The 27868-nt window shown below is 55.0% G+C and overlaps 1 protein-coding gene across 1 annotated transcript in view; it reads right to left on the bottom strand.

Moving 5' to 3' along the window:
- TMEM266 (transmembrane protein 266) overlaps positions 1-27868 on the bottom strand; it is a 79327-nt gene that overhangs the window by 36971 nt on the left and 14488 nt on the right. The window contains exons 3-6 of the mRNA XM_075535250.1: positions 16896-17050; positions 13729-13802; positions 1873-1929; positions 667-805 (exon numbers count right to left, since the gene is read on the bottom strand). Coding sequence (XP_075391365.1) covers positions 667-805; positions 1873-1929; positions 13729-13802; positions 16896-17050 — 425 coding nt within the window. The remainder of the gene's footprint in view (positions 1-666; positions 806-1872; positions 1930-13728; positions 13803-16895; positions 17051-27868) is intronic.

Genomic DNA, 27868 nt, shown 5'->3' with positions numbered 1-27868 from the left:
CTCTCTGCAGGGCGAGGCCAGCTGCCTGCTCCTTTCCAGGCTCCCTCCTCCAAGGGCCATGCTTCCTGGAACTCTCCGTGACAATGGTTCAGTAAGGAGAGGCAACAATAAAGCAAGGAGCACATCAGACCTTTCAGAGGAGTGGAGACCCGAGATGTCATTCAGATGCTGGACGCATAGCTGGGGACCCAACCAAGCCAGCATGCCCCGCTTCTCCCACGCCACCCCCCCCCACCCAACCCGCCCTCCGGCTATTTGCAGGCAGATAGGCTGGGGGAGATCATCGACACCTGGGCTTGGGACAACCTGCATGAAGCAGTTAGGGGGAGGAGGGTCATCAGACCCCTGAGGGGTAAAGAGCTGGTCTTTCAAAGCCACAGCCCTGCCTGAAGCTCCCTTGGGACAAGCAGGACCCCCCACGCCCCCCGGGTTCACAATCACGAGCTGTGCTGGAGGATACTGGGGTCCTCTCCAAATGGGATGTGGGGAGCCATGGTGCCTACACATGACAAGTGGGCAGTGGGAGCAGGGGCAGGCCTGGTTCACTCTGACATAACAGCCCTCTCAGCTGGGGGTTGTACGCCCACCTCTAGGGGCTGCTCCCTTCTCTCTGCTGGCATGGCGGTTCCTAGGCAGCGCCCGGCTGACCCCTCACATGCCACTTACCATCGATGACTCTCTTCAGCCGCCAGATCCGTAGCATGATGATGAGGCTGATGGCGTCCCAGGGGCTTCTGGGTCCATTGGCCACAGTGGACGCCACCATCGGGGCCAAGGACAGGATGATCACAGCCCCGTCAAACACCTGGAGGAAGAGGTGGGTCTCAGTGTCCAGGCTGTGAGCCTGCAGGCTGGGTGGGCGGTACTGGGGGGATCAGCGCAGGTCAGCCAAAGCAGCCTGGCCAGCAGGTCACCCCACACCCCTGGCCCCCTCAGTCTTTGGGCCTCTTCTCTTTCACAAGTTCTCTTGGGCACTGCCATTCTTCCAGGGGGCCTCCCTCCATCTCCAGTCCACTGGCCTTTGCCGTTTCTAGCGCCCTGTCCCCTCTAGGGGCTGGACTTGCATCCTGTGTCCCAGGACCCTGGACGGAGACTGAACTGAACTGTGATGGGGGCCCAAGGTGGGACAGTGGTGCCTCCTTCCCCTGGGGTAGCAGGAGTCCCCGTGTCTCATCTCTACTCCGTGCCAAGGAGGGGGTCGGGGTAGAAGAGAAGGCGGTCCCAGACTGTTACATGAAGCCCTGGACCCTGACCTCTTTCTGACTTTGGCCCAAGCTTTACAGGCTAGGTTCCTCTGTGTCTGCCCCCAGCACTGAGGCCAGAATGGATGGGGCTGTGAAGGAGCGGAGAGTAGGGACCGACCCCTTTGCCTTGTCCTGTGTGTACGAAAGCCTGAGAGGCGACAGGGCCTCCCCAGCCCCTCCCCAGAGACGTGCCTCTGTTGAACATCTCAACCGGCCCATCCCAGCCCTCTGACAAGCAGCAGCCAACGAGCCGGTTGGCTCAGCAGACGTGCGAAGTCTCCACTCGGCTAGCTGGCCACTGGGCCACTTTAGAGTGGACCTGTTTGCTTTCAGACACAGTTCAGCCGCTTTTCAAATGGACTCAAGAAAATCTCTGAAAACACTTCAGAACTTCAAGGAGGATTTTCCAAACCTTCCTGCATTGGAAACATTCAGCACGCTCCTCTCCCCGCTCTCCTCCATCCACCCTCCGCCCCGCCCCCCAGGTCCCACTCAGTCTACACAACCAAAGAAGCTCCTCCTTCAGCCAATGCTAGAGGACACGGGCTTTTCTGATGGCTCAGGCCAGGGACAGAGGGGACGGGAGCTCTTCTAGCTTCCGATGCCTGGGGTGGGCGCTGGTCTTTACCTCTATTTTGTTTTCAATGTAGTCCCAGATTCCAAGGACTATAATCCGTAACACAGTCTGAGGAGAGAACGAGAGACAAGAGGTCACGGGGATTGCTCTCCAGCGTGCAGACCCCGACCCAACCAGGGGAGACGATTCCGGAAGGAACTCTGCTTCCTTGTTCCGTAGGAGGAAAATGTCTGCATCGTCCCTTGAGCAATGTTTTCCAAACCATTTTATTAGGAGCTGATCCAGACATCCTACCAATCACACGGAGCAGGGTTGTACAATTGCTACCAACACCAGTTTTGAGATATTTTCTTCCTACCTAAACGCCTTGATACCAGCTCGCCCTAACCCCTCCTGCTCTCCCTCTCCTCCCTTATTCTAGTTGTCCCTGGAGATTCACCCGTTCTGGATTTCATCTACCAGAAAACATAGACAAACACACAATAGAGGGTCCAGAAAGCTACCAACGAAGATCAACCCAATATGAAAAAATGCAGACAATATTAAAAACCATCTCAAGCCCAAGGTTATCCTAGGGGAGACCGAGTGACAGGCTTGAACCGTTCGCGTCAGCTTTACCATTTTCATCTCCTGTCTTCGTCTCCACAACACTCTCTGTCTGGTAACCCGGTTATCCCCATCCCTCAATGATGGTTTAGGGGCAAATCACCGGAGGCTTAGTCCCTGTGTGGACCCTGCAAACGTATTTTGGGTTTCCACTGTCATCCACAGCCTTCTGCACTCCAGAAGCTCACAATTTAAGCTCTAATGCTACTCCCTCCTTCGGATTTGGATGATATAATTTATAATCCTTGGATCACGAGTATTGGTGCATTCCCTAAGCATCCAGAATGCCCTGCATCCCCTCTAACCCCACTTCATGGTCCCTGCTCCCATCTGGGTGGAGGCAGTGCCTCCTGCTGGCTCCTTCCTCTTCCTTGCAGACTCAACCCCACCCACCATCTTCCTTAGCACCCTTCTGGCTCTGCCACCCCCTTGCCCATACCCTTCAGACTCACAGTGCATGCAGACTACACTCCAAACCCCCTGGAATGAATTCCAGGTCCCTGTCTCTTGCCACTCCCACCTGCCACAAATCACATGCACATCTGGAAGCTTTCTCCCATTGCCTTGTCTTTGCACACAGCAGACTGCTGGCTGACCCCTGTGCCTCTATCTATCTATCTATCTATCTAAAGATGATTTTATTGGGGGCTCTTACAGCTCTTATGACAATCCACACATCAATTGTATCAAGCATGTTTGTACATATGCTGCCATCATTATTTTCCAAACATCTGACCCCTTGGTATCAGCTTCTCTTTTTACCCTCCCCCCACCTCCCACCCTCATGACCCCTTGATAAATTAAAAATTATTATTATTTCCATATCTTACACCGACTGCTCTCTCTCTTCCTCTGTGGTTTCTTCACCCCTCCTCTCCCCACCTTCTCCCTACCCTCCTGGTAACACTACTCCCATTTCTGTTCCTGAGGGGTTTATCTGACCTGGATTCCGTGTGTCCAGAGCTCTTATTTGTACCTGTGTACATGCGCTGGCCTAGCCCACAGTGAAAAGGCAGGACTGGGGTCATGATAGTGGGGAGTGAGGAAGCCTCGAGGAATATTGTGTTTCATTGGTGCTATACTGCACCCTGGTTGAATAACCCCTTCCTTGTGACCCTCCTGTGAGGGGATGTCTCATTGTTTACAGCTGGGTTTGGGGTCTCTGCTTCTGACCCCCTTGTTCTCAACAATAGGTTTGTTTTGGGTCTTTTGATGCCTGTTACTTGATCCCTTTGACACCCCATGATCCCACAGGCTGGTGTGCTTCTCTTCAAGCCTTTAAGACCCCAGCTGTTATATCTTTTGATAGCCAGGCACCCTCAGATTTCTTCACCTCATTTGCTTGTGCACCCATTTTATCTTTAGCAATTGTGCTGGGTCCTCTCAAATATTTATTCTCTCTCTAGTAATTGAAGCTTTAGCATGGCCACCAGCTGAAGACTAAACTTTCCTTGCATCCAGCAGTGGCCCTTTGACCACACGTGGCCAGTGGTATATGAGCAGAAGCACTGCAAACAAGTTCTAGAATGTGCCCATAAAGGAATGAGGCTCTTCCGCTTCTTCCCCTCCTCCCCAAGACTACAATGCAGGTGTGCAAATGTAGTGGTTGGATCATCTTCCACTGAAGTGGATGCTGGGTCGCTGCCAGTTCCAAGAATTAAAGACAATAGAAGGAAATACTGTTGCGCTGTCCTGCCATAATGAAGATCTACCAGTAGCTGCATGGACAGACATGCTGGCTGAACTGCTGTGGGAGGCAGGGTCGGCTTACACCAATGAATACACACACAGGATTAACAGGAGATTTTTACATGGCCTTAACTTTTGCTGTAAATACATCCATGTAAACACACTCTGGGGAGCACACAGTGGGCAAGGCTATGAAATCTTTTAGACATAACTTCACACGAACCTTGACAGAATGAGTCACTGGGCCTGGGGGCTCAGGAAAGTAGTCTCAGGGGCCACCAAGGTCAACTGGTGTATCATAGTTGTGGCAGTTACATAATCTATTGTCAACTTGAGCGAAGGGGTGGAGTCTAGCCTGTTAATCAGGTCATAGCCAATCATGCCTCTGTGTGGGCATGGCCTTCTCCTGAGGATTCTGGGAATTCCTATATTCCTCCCCGAAGGTGGGACACACACTCTCTCTGCTTCATCTTCTTACTGACAAGACATATGGAGCCACGCTGATAGAGCAAGAGCCCTGGAGCTGGAGGAGTCATGTGGAGATCCACACCAGCGCTGTGATGCTTATTCTGCCACTGGATCTACAAGACCTTCTACCCACTTGATCTTCCTGCATTTGGCATCATTACATGTGCTGTGTGAGTCTCAAGCGGAATTTATGGACTAGTATCAGACATATGGGCTGATATCGGACTGATGGACTTGATGTGAACTGAGCTGGAATATTTTTTTCAATGTACAACTGCTCTTTTATATAAAGCTCTTTCTTATTCACATACGTGTGTCAATGAATTTGTTTCGCTAGTCCACGTGGGCTCACACAATAGTTCACAAAGACGATGTCCTACTTTTTACTTTGGTGAGTAGTGACTGAGGTCTTAAAAGCTTGTGAGTGACCATCTCAGGTCCCTCCTTGTCCAGGAAGTCCTCCATTCTCGACTGCTTCCATTTGTCTGTTGTTTGTCATTTTAAAAAAAAGAATTTAGGGTCTGCTCCACATTTTCTCCCCTTTCAATGTGGTCAGAACAGTCAGTGGTGGTAGCCGGCCCCATCTAGTTTCTGGCCTCAGGGGAAATGCCGGTGTGGCTCCGATGGATTTGTTTCTTCTCTGAACGTGTGGCTACCTTCTCACTGTTTTGCTCCTGGCAAGCAGCGGCCTGTAACTGTGTTTCAGATCACTACTCACCGGCTTTGGAGACTTCAGACTCTGCTCACTTCATGAGTGGAAAATGCCTTTTTCACAAGCTGGCCCGGGGCACCCAACAGGACCACAGTGAGGTGTGAAGTGAAGTCCTGGCCGGAGCAAAGTCACAGCCTTGGGTTCAGAGCCCGCTCCTACCAAGTTGATTGTGACTCACAGCGGCCCTGTAGGACAGGGCAGACCTGCCCCTTTGGGTTTCCAAGAACTCTTTTGGGTGGGTTTGAACTGCTGCCCTCTGGTTCGCAGCCCAGCGCTTCTCCCGCCGCACCACCAGGCTTCCTTCTGGTGAAGGTCGGGTGGCCGTGTCAGATGCAAACAAGAACAAGCAGGAGACTAGGAGACAAAGATTAGGTCTGCCCCTCTGCCTGCCTCCCGGGAGCTGCATGACACTGACCACAGCCTCCCCGCTCAGGATTGACAGCAGAATAATCGCCTCTCCCACAGCCTGCCTTGCAGGGCAGGACAGTTGTGAAGAAACATGAGAAAGCACTTTGTTAACTAAAAGTACACGCCAAAGAGGGGTTCTTTGATCACTCATCCCTACTCCCAGGGCCCTCAGCCTTGCTGTGCTGCCCCCCAGGAACTGCACGGGCCCGAAGAGGAGCTCTGGTAGCATGGTGGTCTCTGACCACAAGATCCATGGGTTCAAGCCCACCAGCCGCTCGGTGGAAGAAAGCTGAGGCTTTCTGCTCCCTACAGAGTTATAGCCTCAGGCTCCCAGAGGGGCAGTTCTACTGTCCTATAGGGTCACTCTGAGTTGGAATGAACTCGGTGGCTTTGAGTTGAGGCAGGCTGGAATTCTCAGCTCCTCTGTCTCCCTTCCCACTGGGGACTAAGGATCCTCAGCCGCCTGCATCCCAACCTTGACGAGTGCGTCCAGATGGAAGGGGCAGGAGTTCAGATAGATTCTATCTGATAGAAGGAAGGGGCAGGCAATGCTCCCAGGACAGCACTGAGCACGTGCCTGATGCCAACTTGTCAAAGCCTCTCCTGCCATTTTACAGACATTGAAATGGAGGCTCTGTGAGTGGCCGGCAAGCCTGGACTCTAACTCCCTCTTCCTTCCCTCATCTTGTCCGTCCACAAGTCCTGCGGTCAGGACAGGCCCAGGAAAAGCTGATTCTCAGAAGGGCCCAGGCAGCAGGAGGAGAGGCTGGGACTCCTGTGTCCTGCATCTGACCCAATCCTGCTGCAGCCAAGTGCCAGAAAGGCCTCCAACCCAGCCGCGGGGGCTCAGCCCCCTTCCTCCTGGTAAGAGGCTCCCAGGGCTCTGAGACGCTGGGACCTCGGGCTGCAGGCAGAAACTCCAGGGCCCTGCAAGTCTGGAAGATGCCTTTGTGCCAAGTTTTCAAAGTCCCTGGCTCTCTGCTTGGCAAGCGAAGTGATGGCCAGATGCCTTGGTGCTTATGCAGCCTTCCTCAGAGCCAGCCCACCAGCTGGGCAAGGGGAGCCTTGCACCCCTGTCTGCAACAGAGAGTGTTGGCGGCAACTGGAGGAGGGGGGGCAGCTCCCAGCACTCCCTCAAAAGCACATCCTTCTCTACCAAAATGACTGCTGGGTCCTGCCCCCAGTCCACCCTGAATAAACTAGAGCCATATGCGAATGAAGACATGAATTCCAGAACCCAACTACAAGGGGAAACATTGACTGTGAGGAACCTCTGTGAAGGACGGCAGGAGAGCAGCCTTGAATTGGTGCAGAGGGCCAAGGCCTGACCAGGTGGATGACAAGTGCCGCGGGAAGTGATTGCAAGACAACTCAAGCGCGCCCCCTGGAGCCAGGCGCTGGTAAAACACCGGCAGGATGATAACGCTGGTCTCCTGACTCCTCAACTCCCAAAACAAACTCGCTGCCATGGTGACAAGCTGACTCATAGCCACCCCTGTGGGGTTCTGACACTAACCGGTCACAGGAGGAGGAAGCCCAGTCTTTCTCCTGCAGAGCTGTGGTGGTTTAGAACCGTTGACCACATGGATTGCAGCCCACCACTTAACTACTACCCCACCAGCTCTCCCTGATTGACATTCCTGGGATGGTCTCTGTGCAGGTGCAGCAGCTCCCCTCATCGAAAGGTGGAAACCCAGGACCACAGGCAGCAGCCAATACTGCAAAAGCAGCGGTTCTCAATCTGTGGGTCCCGACCCCTTTGGGGGTTGAATGACCCTTTCACAGGGGTCGCCCAATTCATAATAGTAGCAAAATGACAATGATGAAGTAGCAACAAAAATAATTCTATGGTTGGGGGTCACCACCACATGAGGACCAGTAGGAAAGGGTCATGGCATGAGGAAGGTCGAGAACCACTGCCCTAAGGCGTCTGGGCTCCCAGGCATACAGCTGTCTCTCATTCTGACATGCAGCCTGCAAGCCTTTAAAGAGTGGGTTCAAGACCTCTTCGGGCTGGAAGATGACATGCTGCCTGGTCAGTTAAGCCACAGGCATCAGCAGACTACTGCTCAGAGCTCATGAGCACTGGGCTAGACTTTGGGTGCGAAGAGGCTGGAGCTTTCCAGAACGTTCTCTGGGCATATCAATATACCCGAGTCTCTCCCTGCTTCCAATTCCCCTTTGGGCCACTGCCTCCTTGTCTCGGGGCAAGGGTTTTGAAAGGCTGTGTCTCCAAACGGCCCATGGTGATCGACTTCACTCACCACTGCTGTCATGACTGTTAGCGACGGCTGCAGACTGTCGAGTCCCATACCTTCCTCATGCCGTGACCCTTTCATACAGGTCCTCATGCTGTGTGACCCCCCAACCATAGAATTATTTTTGTTGCTACTTCATCACTGTCATTTTGCTACTGTTATGAATTGGGCAACCCCTGTGAAAGGGTCGTTCGATCCCCAAAGGGGTGGAGACCCACAGTTTGAGAACCGCTGCTCTAACTCATTGGCTCAGTGGCATGTGGCACCGCTGACTGCTTCCTGGCTCTTCAAAGCTGAGCCCAGGGCCAAACGCATGTCCAAGGAGCAGTGAGCTCAGCTCCAGGAAGTCCTGGGGACAGGGCTGGTCAGGGCCTGCCACTGAGTAGGTGAAATTGTGGGGAGGGGCTGAGTTAAGCCCTGAGGGAAGGAAGGAGGCTGAGGGGCAGCAGCGATCGATCGGGATGGTCTTTCTCACTGGCAAGCGCAAGCCCCGGAACTGGCATTAGTCAGGGCCATCATGGGCTGATGTGGCACCTTTGTGCAAATCAGAAAAAGGTGGCCCACCCTCCATCCAGGACCTTTACCTCCATTGGCTGGAAGACTATCATCATATATTGATTTTTTTTTTAAAGAGGAAATTGCTTCCGGGAAGCTGCCATAATCAATGGCTGTCTCTACGCTGTGAGCCGAGTCCCCTTCTGCATCTACATGGCCTTCCGCGGCGGTAACAGTGCTTTCCACAAACGACTACCTGCAAAAACACCATGGCCATCCAGCTGAGGGGTTCTGGGGCAAGTGGAGCATGGAGTCCCTGGAGGTCTGCCCCAGGCCAGGGCAGTGACGAGACCAAAAGGCCTTCAGACCAAGCCTTTGTGCTGTATCCACACCATGGAATGTGCTGCAGCCACAGAGAGAACGCGGCCCGCGACGCACGCTACACCTCAGCACACCTGTAAACCTGGTGCCAGCTGAGAAAGCCGGTCCCAAGCAGTCACGTTACGATCGCATTTAGATGACAGGTCCAGAGTATGTGAACTCAGCAGAGACAAAAGGCAGAGCCTGGGGTGGGGGATGGGGGCTGGGAGAAGCTGGCTCCGGAGGACAGGTTTTCCCTCTGGGTGATGCATGTGTTTTAGAGGTTGCACAATCAAGGTGCATGACCTACATGACCCTGAGCAGGACACTGAAGCGGTGGCTTCTGTGTGAACGTCGCTTCACCAGCCACAAACCCTGCATCCTGTGCTGCGATCTTGCCCAGTTTTCACTCTTGCTGAGTCTTCAGAACCCCAAAGCCCTTGGTGAGCCCGTCAGGTCAGAGGGGAAATGACAATGCTTTGAGAGATGGGGTGGGGGTGGGGTCGTTTCTCAGCCAGGGCTGGGGCGGTCCAGAGTTCCGATTTCCTACCCCTCCCAGAACACTGGAAAGGGAAAGGGAGGGAAACCTCTTTCCAACCCCAGTGAGAGCGGAGTCCACAGTTAACCCCCTCGGCTGAGCCCACCCAGAGGTGACGCAGAAGACACGCCTGGGAAACCAGAGGATCCCCCTCACACAAGGTGGCCAAAGGGTGGCCCGAGGCACAGAGAGGTAGGGAATATGAATGAGGCCCTGGCTCTGTTTGGTTTGGTGGCGGCCTTGGCCACCTCCTCCCAAGGAACCCTGGTGGTGCCGTGGTTAAGCACGTGGCTGCCAACCCAAAGATCAGCAGTTCGGACCCACGAGCCCTCCTGGGGGAGAACGCGTCTGTCTAGGCAATGACGGCAACCTCTGTACAAATGTGCTCAATACAGGTGCCACACGGACGGTTCTAAGCGCTGTAAGAGCCCCCAGGAAAATGATGTGTTAAATTAAAAAAAAAAACTTACAGCTTTGGAAACGCGACAGGTCAGTTCCACTCCATCCTACAGGGTTACTAGGCGTTAGAATCAACTGCGTAGGATGTTTGTATGTGGTTTTTTTATGGGGTATGTGTGCAGAAATGGGTAACCTCTTCCTCCAGGGGCCAGGCTCCTATGCTGGCAGAGCCCAGGGGCAAGTCTGAGAGGCTCCTGCTGGGAGAGGCAGCGGCTTTAACTGGCTGAGGTTACAGAGCCTGGAGCCCTCTGCTCTCTGGAGCTTGGGGCCGTTTCTCCCCAGCAGGGTTACCAAACCAGCACCGGTGGCTAGACGCATGGGGGCCCAAGGCTCTTCTTCAAATGCAGCGTGTTTACGGCCCAGTGAAACAGAGCTTCTGTTTAGGTCAAAGAGTGTTTCGGTTTGTGCCCAAAGCACAGGATGAAAGTCAACGCCTCCAGGCCGCAGGCCTAAACCAGTCCGAGTCACTGGGGGAAAGGCTACTGGTGCCAGGCTATGAAGCAACCTCCCCGCTCAGGCCTTTGCGACCAGGACACGTGGGAGGCCGCCCTTCTCCCGGGTGTTCTCGATGGAAAAGTAAGCAAATCGGATTGTGGGGAACAAGCCAACAAACCATCAGCCCCAAGGCTGTCTCCAGAAGGCTCAGCTTTCCTGTCCCTGGAGAGGGACTGGGACCCCACAGCTCTGCCACAGTGGCCTGTGCTTGGCCCAGAGGCCCAAGTCCTTGTGCCACCTCAGAAAAGGGAATGGGCGGCTGCCGGTTGGCTGCAGGGCCTGCTCTCAGGCCTGGTGGGCTGGGCTTTCGAAACCCAGTTGCACAATTCTCTGTCTGAATTCCCCAGGCTCTGCTTCTCTCGTGCTGTGGGGTCACGGGGATGTACGGTGACCCCGCCTGACCCACGACAGCAGGGCCAAGGAGCCCTCAAGGGCACCGCTTTCAGCCGTGCAGCCTGTCCCCAGAGGGCTGTCCCACCCCTCCCTGAGAAGCATCTGTCTCACCGAACAGTGCGGCCTATGTGAACAGATGTCCCCAGAGGGGGCCCAAGCCAGCCTCATCCCTCCCTGCTGCAGGCCTCGCTCTGTCCTCTGGGCCACACGGACCATAGCTTGTGACCTTCCAGGGGCAGCCCTCAGAGCTTTGAGTGGACAAAGGAGCGGGGGCAAGGACTGCATCTGGTCGCAACAGTCGTTCCTGCAGGCCCTGGGCAGAAATCTGCACCAGGCCTGTCTCCCAACACTCAGGACAACCTCCCCACCTTTCTTCCAGCGTTGTCCTGCGGCAGATCTGAGACCAACCAGACTCCACCACCCTGCACTGAGTCGGCCTCCTCTGCCTCCTGTGGAGCACGTGTGGGTTTGAAGAGCCACCTGGGAGCCCAGCAACCCACGGCACCACCTGGGTGCAAGGGGTAAAAATTGGAAGGGCAGCAGGGCCAGCCATCCTGGACCGTGACTACAACATCACACCTACTTGTCCACCAAACTGGGTTCCGTGACCCAAGGCCGCAGTGCTGGGTCCTTTCATTTATGCCCAGAAGAGGAGAGAGGGGCCTGTGGCACAGAGGGGTGGCCTCTCCCCTAGTTTCATGGGTGGGAGAACACACCGGCCTCCAAGCAGACAGAGAGGACCAGGCATCCAGAGCCCTGGGCCGTTTGGACCACCGTGGGCCATGTAACCAGTCCCTGCAGTTCTTTTCTGTGGGCCAGGCCGCGGACACTTCCAGGGTCCCTGAGTGGCACAAATGGTTAGGTGCTTGACCACATTGAAGGAAGACGTAGTGGGGACCGGGGCCCCACACAGTGCTCTGAAACTCGTCTACCAGGCCGACACGCAGGGCTGCCGCCTCTGGGAGGTGCTGGCACTCAGCTCCCCTGGGCGGCCACAGGGACTGGCCTTCACTGGGGGAGGGGGGAAGGGGGAGGGGAGTTGCCTGACCACTGGTTCACTGTATACCCCACCTCCACTCTGGCTGGGCAGGGTGTGCTAGGGGAGGGGGACTCACCTGCCCACGCCACCTCTGGTAAGTTCCACGGAGAAGGGACCAGCCATTCTCCCCGGCTAGCACTGACCCAGTTGTTCCCCCAACACACACACACACACACACACACACACACACACACACACACACTGGCCCTCGGAAAGCCCCAAATGGGGGCCGAGGTGTGGGGGTGGTGGGTTCTGAGGCTGGGCACAGGGGCTTGTCTGCTTCAGGTGGCTCATCTCCGGCAGTGACAAGAAGGGGATGCCGAATTAACGCTGGGTAATAAATTCTGCAAAAGCCAATAAAACCAAAGCGGGGAGCAGGGCGGATGGGAAGAACCGCAGCAACTGATTAAACATTTTTGTTGGCAATCACACACACGATGCATTTTCCAGGGCCTGCATCACGGGGACATCTGGCCTCTGCCCGCGCATCTGCGGGAGGGTCCCCCAGTGCACGGGAGGGGCCTTGAGATGGTCAGCTGGAGCAGGCTCTCTGGTTTGGGTGGGTGGGGCTGAGGCACCTCCAGGGTGGTGGCCTCAGGAAGTTGTTCTGGGCAAGGTAAGAGAGGGCCAGGTGGGGATGTGCCCCCGGGCTGCAAGAACCAGGCCTCGGGAAGAGAATTTCCAGGTTTGGAATGCCTGCTGCCCAGTCCCACCACAGTGCACACCTAGGCTCGGGATGCTGAGGGCTGAGGCCAACCTTGCCTCCTGATATTTAAGGGGAGATGGAGATGGGGCCAGAGCTGGCTCCCAAGGGGAGGCCATGACTCCTGCCTCCCTGCAGGCCCCTCTGTGTGCTGGGACCCAAAGCGCCTGGTCCCCACAGTAAGTCCTTCCGCAGACTCTAACCTACTCACTTCCAGCTTCCGGTGCCTGCGGAACCACCCTGACATGCCCCCACCCAGCGGTGCCGCATGGGAAGTGTGTGCCTGTGGGAACAGGAGGAGGTGAGGGATGGGGGGCCATGGTCAGGGTACTTTATTACTATTGCTGCTGTTAACGCCTGTCTAGCCGATCCCTAACTCAGGGTGTGTCTGCGTCCAATCTCCAGTGCACCAGGCCTTCTCCTTAATACCTTGGGTGGGTTCAAACCACTAACCTTTCGACTGGCAGCCAGTGGAAATCATGTTCTGTGCTACCCAGCCTCTCTTGCTCGGCTGGTAGGAAGGATAGGCCTTCGCAGGAAACCCTTCTGTCTAGGGTCCTTCCAGGGGCCCCACCTCAGCCTGTGGCCCCTGATGTGCAGGCCACCGTGTCCCTGTGACGGCCTGGGCGTGTCACTCACTCCCACCGGCACACACTCACCACATGCAGCTGCGGTTCTAACAGCCGGCGCCACAGAGCGCAAGCCAACCCCACGCGTGAGAGCACAGTACACAAAGACTCGGTCTTCAGCGGCCAGACTGAAGGGTGGACGTGGCTCCCTGATGCCACTGCCCCAAGCGTCTGTACCTCTGCTTACAGCAGGGAGAGTGGAGAATATCTCTCGGCCTATCCAGACCTCACACTCACTGCTGGACACGGGTCATGTCCACTGGCCAGGACACCTGGGACCTGGTCCTCTCTGCTTTCTGGGTACCTCAGCCTGGAGGGTCAGGAGACAGTGGACTTGGGATTCCAACCCCAGTGCCCCGTCTTCTCTCCCCACTTCCAGGCTGCCCTGGCCTTCAGCCTCGCCTCTTGCTGCCCTCTACTGGCCACACGGACCCCTTACTCTCCCTCCACTCTGCCAAGCTCAGTCCCATCATTGCGAAAGTCTCCTCCACACCCACCGGTCACCTGCTCACCTGCAGAGGTTCCCTGCTCTGGCTCCTGTGCGTGCCCACGCGCTAGCGCCTGGCACAGAGCAAAGGCCCGGCCCCAGGGAAGGTTTAGGAAAGCAGAGGTTGGTTTCCCCAGGCCGGGAGCTGCCCCGTCCGTGTCCACCTACCTCAGAGAAGAACACGGACAAGATGGTCAGGCTGATCCAGTGGATGACGCCGGCAAACTGAAACGCGCTGGAAACTGCAACAGACACAATAATGAAAGCCATGTTGGTGGTTGGGGTGGTTGCGGGGGGGCCACCCTGGCGCACAGTGGGGGCGGGGATGCTGCCCAGCCGCCTGGCCGGCGCCGTCCCACAACACTCTCAGACCCATCTATTGCAGCCGCCGTGTCCATTCATCTTGTCCAGGGGCTTCCTCTGTGTCACTGCGCCCTGATTTGACCACACGCGATGTCCTTCTCCAGGGACTGGTCTCTCCTGAGAACACGTCTGTGTTCGGGAGCAGGGCTTCGCAGCTGGGAGCTCAGGCCCTTAGCAAGCACAGTTGGTTCAGAGAACGGCTACGGCAGCTTCCAGTGGAGTGGTGGTGGAGGTGGTGGGAGGCTTGCGGCCCAAGGCTGTTCCGTCCCCCTCCATACCCAGGGGGCTGCCTCTCAAGTCCTGCCCACCTCGTGTGCCTTGTTGCGCTTGGGCAGCAGCCACACTCCAGGCCGGGCACCTGGGCCCTCCGAGAAGGGGAGGGAGGGGTTTTGGCCCAGGCCTGGGGATCTTGTTGGCTCACCCTGTGGCACTGAGCACTGGTGAACCCCAGCTCTGGGAAAGCGGGGTTTGACTCCTCTCCTCGTAGTGGCAGGCAGGGTATTGGGAGAGGGCTCCTTCAAGGACCCAAGGAGGGAGCTGGTTTGTGGCCATGGCCGGGCAGCAGACTGGCACTCTGGGGGACTTCCCAGCTGCGCTCCCTGGCCCTCCAGATGCGGATGGCATGTGTGGTAAGGGGGTTTGGGGAGCCGTCAGTCCCCGAGAGCACCCTCTGTCCCCCTCAAGGCCCTATCTCTTGAAGGCTCTTGTTAAAACCCAGGACCCTGTCCCTGGCACCGCTCACCGGGAGAGAGGCAGAAAGCAGGGCCCAGGACAAGGGCCGGGTGAGCTCTGATGGAGAGCTGGTGGGCAGAGGGGAAGCTCCCAGGAAAAGCAAGAGCAACAAAGTGGGCTCCGACGCGTGAGGGCCCCAAGCATGTCCGAGTGGAGACTGCTCAGCTGGGTGGTTTTCAGAAGCAGATCGCCAGGCCTTTCTTCCGTGGTGCACCTAAATGGACTCAAACCTCCCAACTTTGGGTTAGCAGCTGATGCTACACACACACACACACACACACACACACACACCATCAGGGGAGGCAGGCATCTTTGGGTGCAAGGGCGGGTGCTCAAGAAACTAACCACAGCCTCTGGGATCCTTCAGCCTTTGGGTGTGTAAAGCTCAGATCCTGCTGACCATGAGACTTGGGAGGAAGGCTACAGCACCGGGCTCCAGGGGGGAGACGTGGAGGTGCCCTGGCTTTGGGCCACCGTGACCCCTAGCAGATGAGCCTCGGAAGCTGCTGGCCAGGCAGGGCCCGTGAATACCAGTGGGAACCAGGAGACCGAGGGCGGCGTGACTCTGAAAGGACCTCAAGATGATTCTGGAAACATAAAATCTCTCCCCATTATTTCTCAAATGAATTCCTGGGCCTTTGACGGTTGGCTTTAGAAGAGCCATAAATCTTTGATTGTGAGCTTTATGGAATTTAAGATGCCTTTTATGAGCTGCTATTGGATCTCCCACCAAAATCAATCTCCTGGATACTTAATTTGAAGCAAAACTCCGGCGTCTGTTGGGCTCTCAGCTCCATGCGATGCCTCGTCACAATCTTGAGCAGCCGAAAGCCCCACGTGCAACCAGCCACAGGGGAAGGGAGACTCCGTCATGGTTACATCTCATAAAAAGCAGACAGGACAGATGAGAGGGAGGGAAAGTACACAGCACGGTTTAATTGAAGACAGGTTGAGTGTAAATCCAGCCCGGCCACTTTATGCTGGAAGGTACTTTCACTGGGACCCAGCTGCATAAACCCAACTAGGCTTGTCAGACAATAGCCCTTCTGTGCTCACTGTCATCCTCGCAGAGAGCAGCGGGGGCTGGTGGGACTCAGGACAGAGGATCCAGAATAGGCGCTGGGGGCGTTTGACAAAAATGAAACAAGCCCCACGAAACTACCTGGGTGTGGCATGGCTGGATCTCCAGGCTGCCACGATGCCATTGGCCAGGGAGGAAATCTTATTGGGCCCAATTGCTGTAACGTTCGTCCTCTCATTGCACTTGGACGCATCTACCTTCTGGGTCAGGTGACCCTGGAGAACCAGGAACTCTACTCAGACATCGCTCACTCATCCAAAGCCAGGAGTCAAGACCTTTGGTCTTTCTCTGCTTCGCACACAAGGTGCCAGGTGTCTGCAAGGTGCAGGGAGGAAGCTGGCTTTCCACTTCGACAGCCACGTTGTCTCTGGACAACCAGAAGGGCAGAGAGGCTCCCAACAGGAGAAGCTACTGGAACTCCAAGAAGTGCTGTGGTGGAGAGGACACTGGTCAAGCTCGTAGATGACGTGGTGGCTTAAAGGCCCAGCTCCAACCAAGCGAGCTCCGACCAACCACTCTGACTTAGGAGTGTCACACATCTTCTCCGAGTCTGAACTGCCTTCTCTGTACGACGGGTTGGTGCCAGTCTCGCCCATCTCAGCAGGCTGTCATTAAGGCCAAAAGCCCTTCTAGCACAAGCATGCCGCGTCTGAATCTGGTCACTAACTGAAGTCTCGACGAAGCTATCGATGACATTAGCCATCGCAGTGACTGCCATCCCGGTGATGCCAAAATCCCAAACGGGAGCTCTTGAAACAACAGAAAGGAAAAAATTCCCACCTGGAAAATTCATCATGGAACAATCAAAAACACACTCAGGGGTCCCCAACAGGTTTTTTTTTATGGGGGGGGGTGTCTCTCATCAGTTTCCGATCTTGGAAAGAGAACTCCACACTGGGTGGAGAGGGGCAACACGATCGATGGTGGCAGTGGCAGAACGAGAAGCTGCCAGATGCATTTCCGTCCCAGTGGTTAACCCCATGAGCCACAGGGGCCAGGGGCGCGGCCGTGACATTGAACTGGGGCTAAGACTTTAAGATTCCCCCCCACTCCACCCACCTAAATCACGATCAGTCGGTTGGGGACCCCTGAGGGCTGCAAACGCACATTGAATATTGACATCATAGGTATTGGCACAGGGATCTCTCTTGCTACTCACACTGGAGAAGCTTCATATCTATTAGAAGTTCCAGAGTCAGGAGAATCACCACCAATATTACACAGGCTACCAGGAAACTGTTGAGACTTGCACTGAGCAAAAATACCTGCCACACGGCTGCTCTCTTCCCACAGCACGGCTTCAGCCAGTTAGACCTATGGGGACAAAAATGGAGAGAGGAGGGACTGAGAGTGGAAAGAGATGACAAGTGAGGAGGTAGAGATCCTGACCACGGTTCAAGCTCTGTTTTCAAACCACTCAGAACCAGTCTTCTCAGCTCTATGCTTCACGGGGAAACACAATCTTAATCAAGAGCCCACTCAGTATGATCCTAAAGAGCAGCTCTCTCTCATTAAGAGATAGTCCTAAGGAGTCCTGATTAAAAGGGATGGGGGGATTGTAAAACAAAGTTCCAAATTCTCATGGACGCCAGATATTCTACAGCCGTGGTGTCTGGGCAAAGTCCTGAAATGACTATGCTGAGGTGTTCATTAAACTATAAAGCACACCAGCCCCTGGCCTCGTCTCAAAACCCAACCAAAGTTTGGCTTGACTAGTAGAGTGTCTGCCTTGAGCACTGTGTTCTTTTAAGAGATAGGAACACACTGCTGGCACAGTGGCAGAGTGCCAAGCTGCAGTCCACAAGGTCTACAGTTCAAACCCACCAGCTACTCCTTGGGAGAACGACAGGCTTTCTACTCCCAGAAAGAGTGACAGTCTCAGAAACTCACAGGGGCAGCTCCGCTCTGCCGGAGAGGGGTGCTACGAGCCGGCTTCAACTTAATGGCAGTGTGCTTGCGTTCTTCTCTGCGTGTGGAATCGAACTGATATCAGCTACTCAGAGGATCAGACAGAAACTTTGGGAGTGGGGGGGGGGTTGAGTCGTGATTTAATGTTAATTCAGGGAGGAGCAACCTGCAAAAGGAACATGAGAATGGTTGGTTGTGCAAATGGAAGCGTGCAACCGACGTCCCTGAATAGTGCAGTCGTGTCCCTGAAAAGCACACGAAGAGACTTGAACCAGCATATGCTCTGCAGTGAATACTCTCGACAGCGCAAACCACTGAAGAGAGGGAGATGGTGCTGGGCCTGTGTTCTGACTTGGGCAACTCCTAGCACCTTCTGTCTCATCCTTAAAATGGGTATGAAAGCATCCCAAAGACTACTGTTAAGCAAAAAGATGACAAAGGTCAGTAGAAAGTCTAGCTGTGTAGTGAGGGCTACGTAAAAATGAACTGTGGTCCTGGCCCACCAGGCCTTGAGGACGATGTTCCCTCTCAGAGCAGCCAGTCCACAGAGAGGACCACATGGCCAGCCCCACTGAGACACGACGTCCCTCACTGACCCATAGCCCTACAAGGGACAACGCTGGAGACACAGTGTGGGAATTGTGTCCAATCTGATCCTGCCACACTGAGGCAAAACACTAAGGGGGTGCAACAGAACAGCAAGGGAATGGAGTGGCAAGGTCCCCAGGGAATGCCGAAGGTGGGCTTTCGGGCCAGGGCGTGGTGCCCCAACAGACTGGACTGAAAAACACTCCTAAAGGCCAACAAACAGTCCTTGAACAAACTACAAGCTTTTCTTTCTTGTTGTGTTTTTTTGGTCAGTGGTTTGTCGTTGTTGTTTTGTTGTATATCGTTGCTTGGCTTTGCTCTGTCTTGTTTTTGTGCATGTTATTATCTCCGCAGGTCTGACTAAATGAAATAGGCTGGATGAACAATCTGAAGGAGAAAACAATGGGGCCGACAGTTCCGGGAGGACATGGGACAGGGGGAGGTGGGGGAAAGGTAGTGGTGTTAACAAACCCAGGGACAAGGGAACAACAAGTGATCCAAATCAGTGGTGAGGAGGGTGTTGGAGGCCTGGTAGGGTGTGATCAAGGGTAATGTAACCAAGATGAATTACTGAAACCCAGCGGAGAATGATAGTGGGACAAGAGGAAAGTCAAAGGAAATAGAGAAAAGAGATAGGAGGCAAAGGGCATTTATAGAGGTCTAAATAAAGGCATATACATATGAAATATATTTATATATGAGGATGTGGAAATAGATATATGTGCATATATGTATAGGTTTAGTATTAAGGTAGCAGATGGACATTGGGCCTCCACTCAAGTACTCCCTCAATGCAAAAATACTTTCTTCTATTAAATTGGCATTCTATGATGCTCACCTTCCTGACACAACCGCTGAAGACAAAGCGGTGAATAAGTAAATGTGGTGAAGAAAGCTGACGGTGCCCGGCTATCAAACGATATAGTGTCTGGGGTCTTAAAGGCTTGGAGGTAAAAAAAAAGCGGCCATTTAGCTCAGAAGCAACAAAGCCCACATAGAAGAAGTGAGTGATCACGACGTGTTGAAGGGATCAGGTATCAGGCATCATCAGAACAAAAAAATCATATCATAGTGAATGAGGTGGGGAGTGCGGAGTGGAGACCCAAAGCCCATTTGTAGGCCACTGGACATCCCCTTACAGAAGGACCTCAGGGAGGAGACGAGCCAGTCAGGGTGTGATGTAGCAATGATGAAACATACAACTTTCCTCTAGTTCCTAAATGCTTCCTCCTCCCCACTATCATGATCCCAATTCTACCTTACAAATCTGGCTAGACCAGAGGATGTACACTGGTACAGATAGGAACTGGAAACACAGGGAATCCAGGGAAGATGATCCCTTCAGGACCAGTGGTGCGAGTGGTGATACCGGGAGGGTGAAGGGAGGGTGGGTTGGAAATGGGGAACCGATTACAAGGATCTACATGTGACCTCCTCCCTGGGAGAAGAACAACAGAAGAGCGGGTGAGGGGAGACATTGGACAGGGCAAGATATGATGAAATAATACATTATAAATTATCAATGGTTTATGAGGGAGGGGGGAGGGGGCAGGAAGGGGAAAATGATGAGCTGATGCCAGGGGCTTAGGTGGAGAGCAAATGTTTTGAGAATGATGAGGGCAATGAATGGACAGATGTGCTTGACACAATGGATGTATGGATGGATTGTGAGGAGTTGCATGAACTGTGATGACAATATACTGTCATTCACACATCATATATCGTAGCATACAGTAAAATATTATTAAATTATCCGCTCGCTGCCATCATGCATATTCTAACTCAGAGCGATGCTACACAGTGTTCCCAAGGCTACAAATTTCTGGGAGCAGACAGCCTCCTCTTCCTTCCTTGAAGCAGCTTTGTGGTTAGTCCCCCATCACTTAACGCCGAGCCATCAGGCCCCTTCAGGAACATGAGGTCTGGACAGAGGGGGCACCCTTGCAGGGCTACCGCATCACGCCCAAAGTATTCCAGTGTTCGCTTTGGCACACATCCTCATTTAGGGAGCTCTGGCGGCACCACGGTGGCCCCATTCCCGAACGACCTCTCCTTATTTTTTCTGGGCTCACATGGATTCCCCCCACACAAGCTGGACCCCAGAGTGAAGCTTGGTAGCACTTAGCAGGGTGGCCAGGCAAAAGACAGAACTCCAGTTAGGTCTGAGTTTCAGATAAATCACCCACAATATTGTAGTGCATGTCCCAACCTTTCACGTTCCTTGGACACGTTCTGAGGGGCATCAGCGCTCGGAGAGGGGCATCCAGCTTAGTAAAGGAGAGGACCCCCGCCCCCCCAAATGAGGAAGACCTTCAACAGAAGAATCGACCCAGTGGCTCCAACGCGGAAATGGCTGTAGAGACAGCAGTAGACTGGGCGGTGTTTTGTTCTATCACCCCTGTGGTCATGAGGGGTCAGAAGCCCCCCACAACAACAGTAAGCCCCCCACCTGCGGAGGAGACAGATACGTAGGCTACAACGTGATTTGCTGCTTTGCGATTTAGCTTGCTGACTCAGGCGCCCCAACTCGCAGAGAGGGCTCTGTGATGTGGTCAGATACCTTGGAGGGAGGTGAGAAACCAGGGTCAGTGGAGGGAAAGCCCATGAGGAGGCTACTGATGACAGGTGCTGGGCTCCCTTGTCCAGTGGGGCAGGAAGGGAGGCCCAAGAAGGCGCCAGCCCATGTCGTGATGGACAGCCTTGCCCCTGGCCTTGACAGAGGCCCAGAGAAGTCTGGAGACTGCTGTCCACAGGAAGCTCTCAGCCGCTGACTGATTCTCGCATATTCTAGACAAAATCGAATGGAGGAGCTAACCTGTCCATTAGCTTTGGTGCAATGAAGGAGTGACTCAGGTCGGAATGAAAATGCAGCAAGGACCTCCGTTTGTAGGGGACTGGTCTGCTGAAAATGTCTTTGGCTATTATTACTCTGCTGACCTCCGCTGTCTGCTGATTCATCTCGCCTGTCACATCCAGTCCCCCTGCCCCCCCCCCAGCGTGACGGCTCTGCCACCCCTTCCGCTTGGCTTAAGCTCTCACACCTCTAACCCCGAGTTTGCGCCTAGCCCCCAGCTGCTGCGCCACATCCTTGGGGAAGGGGGTGATAGTGCTGTTCTCCCTTCTTGGCCCTTCACTCTGCTCGGCCCCCACCTCCAGCGGCTTCCAGCGGGGACGTCTTAAGTTCCCTAAGGAGACCAGACTCTACCTCCACATCAACACCAGGTAGGTGTGTCTGAGGTTTCCAGAACTGATGTGGTTTGATTGTCATTTGAAATGAGAACCTGGCACCTTCTGGCAGTTAAAAACAGCAAAGGCGGCTTGAGGGCCCTTTGCCTGGGGCTGAGGGTGGTGTGGTGTGTCATGTCCCTGACCTGCACGGTCAGTGGGCAGGGAAGAGCCCGGGCATCCGTGCATCCCCGTATCTTGTGCTTTGGGTGCGAGTGGGGCTCATCCTGCAGGGAATACTCTTTCCACTTAAGAGAGCAGGATCTCAGGGAGGAGGGAGCGGAACCAGCTGAGGGGGCTCTTCCAGGACCACTGTTTCTATGCATTCCCCCCAAAAGTCAAACCAAACTCACAGCCATGGGGCCCATGCTGACTCCTAGCGACCCTACAGGACAGGGTAGGGATGTCCCTGTGAGTTCTGGAGGCTGTACATCTTTACGGGAGCAGAAAGCCCCATCTTCCTCCCTAGAATTGGCTGGTGGTTTTGAACTGCTGACCTTCCAGATCACAGCCCAACATGTAACCTCTACACTACCAGGGCTTCTCTGCGCATTCAGTTCCCTCCAAACGGGAGGTCTGCCTCCACGGGATGAGAAGTCGCTCTAAGTTGCAGTGTAAGACGGTGATGATTGTTGTGACTGCTGGTAGCAAAATCTAACCAGGCTAGTTATGGGGAAGAAGCTAGAGGTGGCAATTAGGGGCTGGTCACGGTTGACCTTGATTTGGCCTTGGTGGGACTTGGGGTTCAGTGGGCACCAGAAAGACGGGGCCCAGGAGCTGGGCTGTGAAGGCCCTTCAGTGGTGGTGGGGCTCACCAGCCCCCCTGGTCCCACAAGGACAGGTACCGCAGGGGTTTCCACAGCCCTGGGTGCATCCAAAGCCTCTCCAAAGTCAGCTGGAAGCTGACCAAGGGAAGGCCACCTGCCAAGGACAGATGGCCTCCAGGGACACAGTGACTGTTGGCAGGGAGGTTTGGGGGAGGGGAGAAGGTGGCTTTCTGAACAGAAGCCAGGAGTTCTCCAGGCCGGCTATGTTCTAGAACCATGGGATTAAAAAATGGTCCCTTGGACATAAGGCAGAGGAGACAGGGGGGTAGGGAGAGGTAGGGAGGCTGATGCCAGCAGCAATGAAGGCAAGATCGAGAAAACATCCTGACTGATTGTGGCAATGATCGCACACCATTTTCGGTGTGAGGGAACTATCAAACCGTATGATGTGGGGCATATGCCCATACAACTGTTGGGCGGGGGGGGGGGCGGGTATGATGAGAGTAAATTAAATAATAAAAAGTTGGGCAGTGACAAACTAAATAGCCAGACACCCAGGCCCCAGCCAGGGAGGGGAGCTCACAAAGGTCTTGTGGGTAGGGGGTGGGGGTAGGGTAGAGGAATGAAAAGGTAATGTCATTTTTCCTACCATTTTTTTAAAAACCTTGAATTTTTTTTAAAAAGTTTCCCAGGTGCTTCCAAGGAGCAGCTAAGGCTGAGACCCACTCCCACAGGTCCCTGCTATCAAGGGACACACCCGGGAGCTTGTTAGAAACACAAGATCCATGCCTGGTCCTTCTGTCTGCCTCGGTCAGGCTGTTTCCAGGGGATGTCTACTAGGTGATTGTGTGGTCCAGTGGGAGGTAACTGGTGGGGGAGGGCAGGGGGGTTGTCCTAGAAGGTGGGCAGGACATGCCCAGGAGGATGTCCTGGGCCCAGGGCAGCAGAGGAGGCAAGCGGGTGTCCAGCTCCTGGGAGGCCTGAGATGGGATGTGGCTGCCCCCAGCATTGAGGAAAAGGGGGAGCAGGCAGGCTGTCTGGAGGAAGGTGGCAGCAATGTCACGGAGAAGGGGTGGACCGGGCAGTGGAGGGGTGGGTCTAGGGTTGCCTCCCTCAGCCACAGACCTGAGACTGAAGCCCAAGTCCAAACTGGCTATGGTGAGGGCTCGGAGCTCCATCTGAAGGACGCAGAGAGAGAACGGGCAAAGCCCCACCTCTGCCTAGCGCCTCTGTGCCAGGGCTCCAGAACACAGGCCTAACGGGGGTGGGGGACACGGGCGGGCTTCCTCGCTGCCCTAATTTGGGAATCCCAAGCCGTGAATAAGATTCCCCCAGGAATGCAAACAAACCGGGCATTCCTAGGAGACTGTGTCTTAGCAGAAAAGTCAAATGTGTCCAGTTTCCAAAGCTCCGAGTGGTTAAATGATGACACCAGGGGCCTCGCTGGGCCCAGAGGGAAATCAGCACTAATGTTTTAATTAGAGAAACTACTCTCCTTCCACCTCTTGGGCATCAAGACCCTTGCGTGGTTCTTAAGGTAGATCCCTGGACTCGCCACCAGAGGGCAGGGGTGTCCCAATTCCATGGCCCAAGGTAGGGACCACTCCAGGTCTCCCCCACCCTCCCAGGCTCCGGCTGCCAGGGTCCGGAAATACCAACAAGCAGATGGCATTTCCCAGCAGGTGGGCGGGTGTTCTACGGTGAGGGCCCCCAGCCCCTCCCGAGTCTTCAGAGAAAGCTTTGCCCCTTCTGTTTTATATTCTTGGGTGTCTGGTAAAAATTTGAGGCCGTTACTTCAAGAATATTCAAATGGCATTTGGCAAATTCCTGGATGGAGCCACCACATGGGGGTGGGGGTGGGGCAGAAGGACGTGGCTCCTGGTGACTGCTCCGGCAGGGGGTGTCCCCAAGCCTGGCCCAACACAGGCAGCTTTGAAAGGTGGTGTGTCAGCCAGCCCGGGGCTGCATCTGCTCCTGTGAGACCTGGTCATCCAGCCAGCCAGCCAGCCATGGTGCAATGGGGCCATTGCTGGGAGGGATGGGGCCCTAGGGGCCGTGCCCAAGCGCTCGGTTGCTGACTGAAAGGTTGGTGGTAAAAGAACCCATCAGCCTCTGACTGGGCAGGCAAAAGATGTGGCAGGCTGGTTCCGCAAAGAGTTAGCCAATCAGACTCGCTGCCATCGAGTGGACCTGTAGGCAGGGCAGAACTGCCCCGGGTACTTCCAAGGCGTTAACTCTTTATGGGATTAGAAAGACCCATCTCTCCCCTAGAGCAGTTTTGAACTGCTGACTTTGCAGACTGTGGCCCAAGGTGTACCCACTCAGCCCCTACAGCCCTGGACAACCTACAGGGCAGGTCCATGCTGACCTCGAGGAATCCTGGGTTTGCCCTGGGTTTGGGTGAAGACAGGTTCACCTCTGTTACCTTCCTGCCCTGCCTCTCACACCAGCCTTGGAGGCTGTGCCAGGCCAGGGGCCCAGACCTTCCAGGGTTGGCAGGTCTCGCCAACAAAGGTGCCCTAATCCATAACGCTCTGCCGACAATTCCAAGGGGTACACGGTTCTCCCTGGTGTCCCCGGGCAGCACAAACGGTAGAGCGCTCGTGTGGTAACAAAGAGGCAGGCAGCTTGTTCAGATCTGCGCTAGCGGAAGGAAGGGGTGCTGACCCACTTCTCAGACCGAAGCCATCCAGAACCCTGCGAGGGCCAGCTCTCCTCCCTAATGCATGAGTCTGAATCCACTGGACGGCAACTGGACCTCTCTGATGGAGGAAGACACCTGGGCCGCAGGTAAAAGACTCTGGGGCCAGGAGGGCCGAGGTTCTGCTGCTGACTGAGATGCTGTGTGGATGTCGCTGCCATCAGGCGATGCTGACACAGCGACCCAGGAGGACAGAGCAGAACTGTGTGTCCGGCTTCCTGGGCTGTCACCCCTATGGACACAGGTCACCAAGGCTTTTCCGCCCTCAGGCTGGCAGGTTCCAGCCACCGAGCTCCCGGTTAGCAGCTGGGCACAGCCACGGCAGCCCCACCTGGGCGTGATTTTTATTGACGCAACAGACACACGACACTGAAGAACATTCACACGGCATTGGCTGCTGGATGGTTTTAAATGGCAGTGCCGCCCGCGTTTCTCTTCTCTAGTGGTGGGGTGTGTGTGTGTGTGGGGGGGTTGTGTCTCCAAATTACAGTCCACCCTTGCCTGAGGTGAGTGCAACCTCTGAGCCCCCGTTTCCAAGCCCCCTGAGTGGGACTGGGCAGCAGCTGCAGGGTGGTTGGATGGTTGAAAACATATTTAAGATGGCATCTCTAATGCCCAACTTATGGCCCCACTGTCCTGCACACCAAGGGCCGACGATGATGTCAGGGCCTGGGGGCACGAGGAAGGGGACTCTCAGTCCCATCCAGTGGGTTCCTTGGCTGTTGAGTGGCTGGGTTTTCGGAAGGGTGATTGCCAGATCTTTCTCCTGAGTAGACTCAAACCCCCTGAGTAGTCGCCAAGGGCCCCGCCTGGGGATTCCACCCAGTTAATACCAACCCACTAACAGCTACGCACTGCACCGGGGACCGGACGCCTGAGACGCCCCTCCTCATGCAGTGAGCTCCCACTCTGGGGCCACTCTGAAAGGGGAAACAAATAAGGGGGGGCAGGCGAGCAGACCTCGCAGCAGAGGGGGCTGAGCTCCCAAGACTTCCCCAAAGAGAAACACAGCGTGGAACCAGCTGTCCATCAATGCGACGCCCACGAACCAAATTCAGCCCCAAAGACCGCCATGGAGTCCATTCTGACTCAGGCCCATTCTGCGGGCTTTCAAGGCTGCGATTCTGTGGATGGAAGAGGCCCGCCGGGTCTCTCTTGAACTTCCGACCTGTTAGTAGCCAAGTGTTTAACAGTTGCTGCCACCCAGGGAGCCCCTTCTGACACCCACTGGGGCACTCTTTAATTAAATGTCAGCATCGGGCTGTGGGGCTGCCTGCAAAGCGCACCCTCTGCTCCTGGGACCCCGTTCCCCCGCTGTCTGTCGGCTCAGCAGCAGGCCAGACCACAGCAGGAGTAAGCCCACCAGCACGCTGGCTGCGGCCTGGGCCGCCCAGAGAGGGGTGGGGGTGGGGCGTGGGGTCCTCCAGCCCTCTAGAGAACCAGATAAATAGACTTTTCCATACAGGCCACTTCAGTTCGGCAAGCAGAGGGAAAGGTTAACCCCACTGTCAAGGGGTGGGGGAAGGGCAGTAGCCGCGTGCCCCAAGTGTGACATTCACTTGTCCCAGAATCTCAGATTTCTTGCCTCTGCAGAGATGACAACTCCAGGGGAGCCAGCAGGGGGTGGTGGCAAGTGGTCAGGAGGGGAGAAGCTGGCTGTCCCTAGGTGGGAGGGCCTAAGCCCTCCCCCATCCCCCATCTCCCCTGTCTTTAAAGGGTGCCCTGAAGGCAGGACGTGGTCAGGGTGGTGCTGCTCCACCTCTAGGTGAGAGGTTCAAGGATGACCCAACCTGTAGGAAGACATAAAGTCTCAACCAATTGTCCCAGCGGCCACTGTCTGAGGGTCCCCTCTGTGCTGCGCCGGGCGGGCAGCTGGCTCCTGCTGCATCCACTTGAGGGCTAGAAGTCACAGCTGCTTCCTACCTACGTGGGCTGTAATTTTCATGCAACCTTCCACCCTTTCTCCCGTCAGTCTCCCTAAGCTGTGGTTGGTCCAACACTGAGCCGGCCATCGTCTCCGTGACAGTTACATGATCTCCTGTCAACTTGTAGAGGGGTGGAGTCTAGCCTGTCAATCAAGTCATAGCCAATAAGGCTTCTTTGTGGGCATTTTCCTGAGGATTCTGGGAACTCCTGTCTTCCTGCCTGGAGGTGGGAAGCACAGACCCTCTGCTTCATATTCCTGTTGACAAGTCACATGGAGACACACTGAGGGAGTCAGAGCCCTGGAGATGGAGGAGCCACATGGAGCCCCACACCACCACTGAGGTGCTTCCGCTGCCACTGGATCCATAAGACTTTCCACCTACCGGCCTTTGGTCTTCCTGCATTCAGCATCATTACATGGCTGTGTCAGTCTAAAGAGGAATTTATGAACTAGTATCGGACATCCGGGCTACTATCGGACTTGTGGACTTGACCTGGACTGGGCTGGGATGTTTTCTTTCTTGTAAAGTCCTCTCTTACACACATATGAGTGTCGCTGGATTTGTTTCTCTAGTCAACCCGGGCTAACATAGTCCCCCTTCTCCCATGTTGCCAAAATCGAGATCCGAGGTGCCTCTGCAGATACCTGGGGACCGCCACCCCCCCCCCAGATGCCATAAACCCAGTTCACATTTCTTAGGGGGCCTCTAGCCTTACACTTTTCCCTTTTGCACCCGGAGTGCCCCCTCCTCAAGAATGGTCTGGAGTGCTCTGCTGCCACCTGGTGACCTCCCGGGACCAAATCCCATACTCCCATGATGTGCCCAGTGTGTCTGGTGGGACCCTCAGTGGAAAGTGAGGGGGTTACCAGGTGGGCATTTTCCTGAGAAACAGAGTCAGCAGAATGCATTTCCTTACAAATCAATGAAACCCTCCCACAGCTCCTGCACTAGAGAAGAGACCAGCCGGGCTACCAAACAATGCTTTAGCGGTGAGGGGCGCGGAGGGAGGGGGAGG

Source organism: Tenrec ecaudatus, chromosome 17 (assembly GCF_050624435.1).
Source record: "Tenrec ecaudatus isolate mTenEca1 chromosome 17, mTenEca1.hap1, whole genome shotgun sequence".
NCBI lineage: Eukaryota > Metazoa > Chordata > Mammalia > Afrosoricida > Tenrecidae > Tenrec > Tenrec ecaudatus.
The sequence above is the reverse complement of the archived record's forward strand: the minus strand, read 5'-3'. Positions and strand labels throughout refer to the sequence as shown.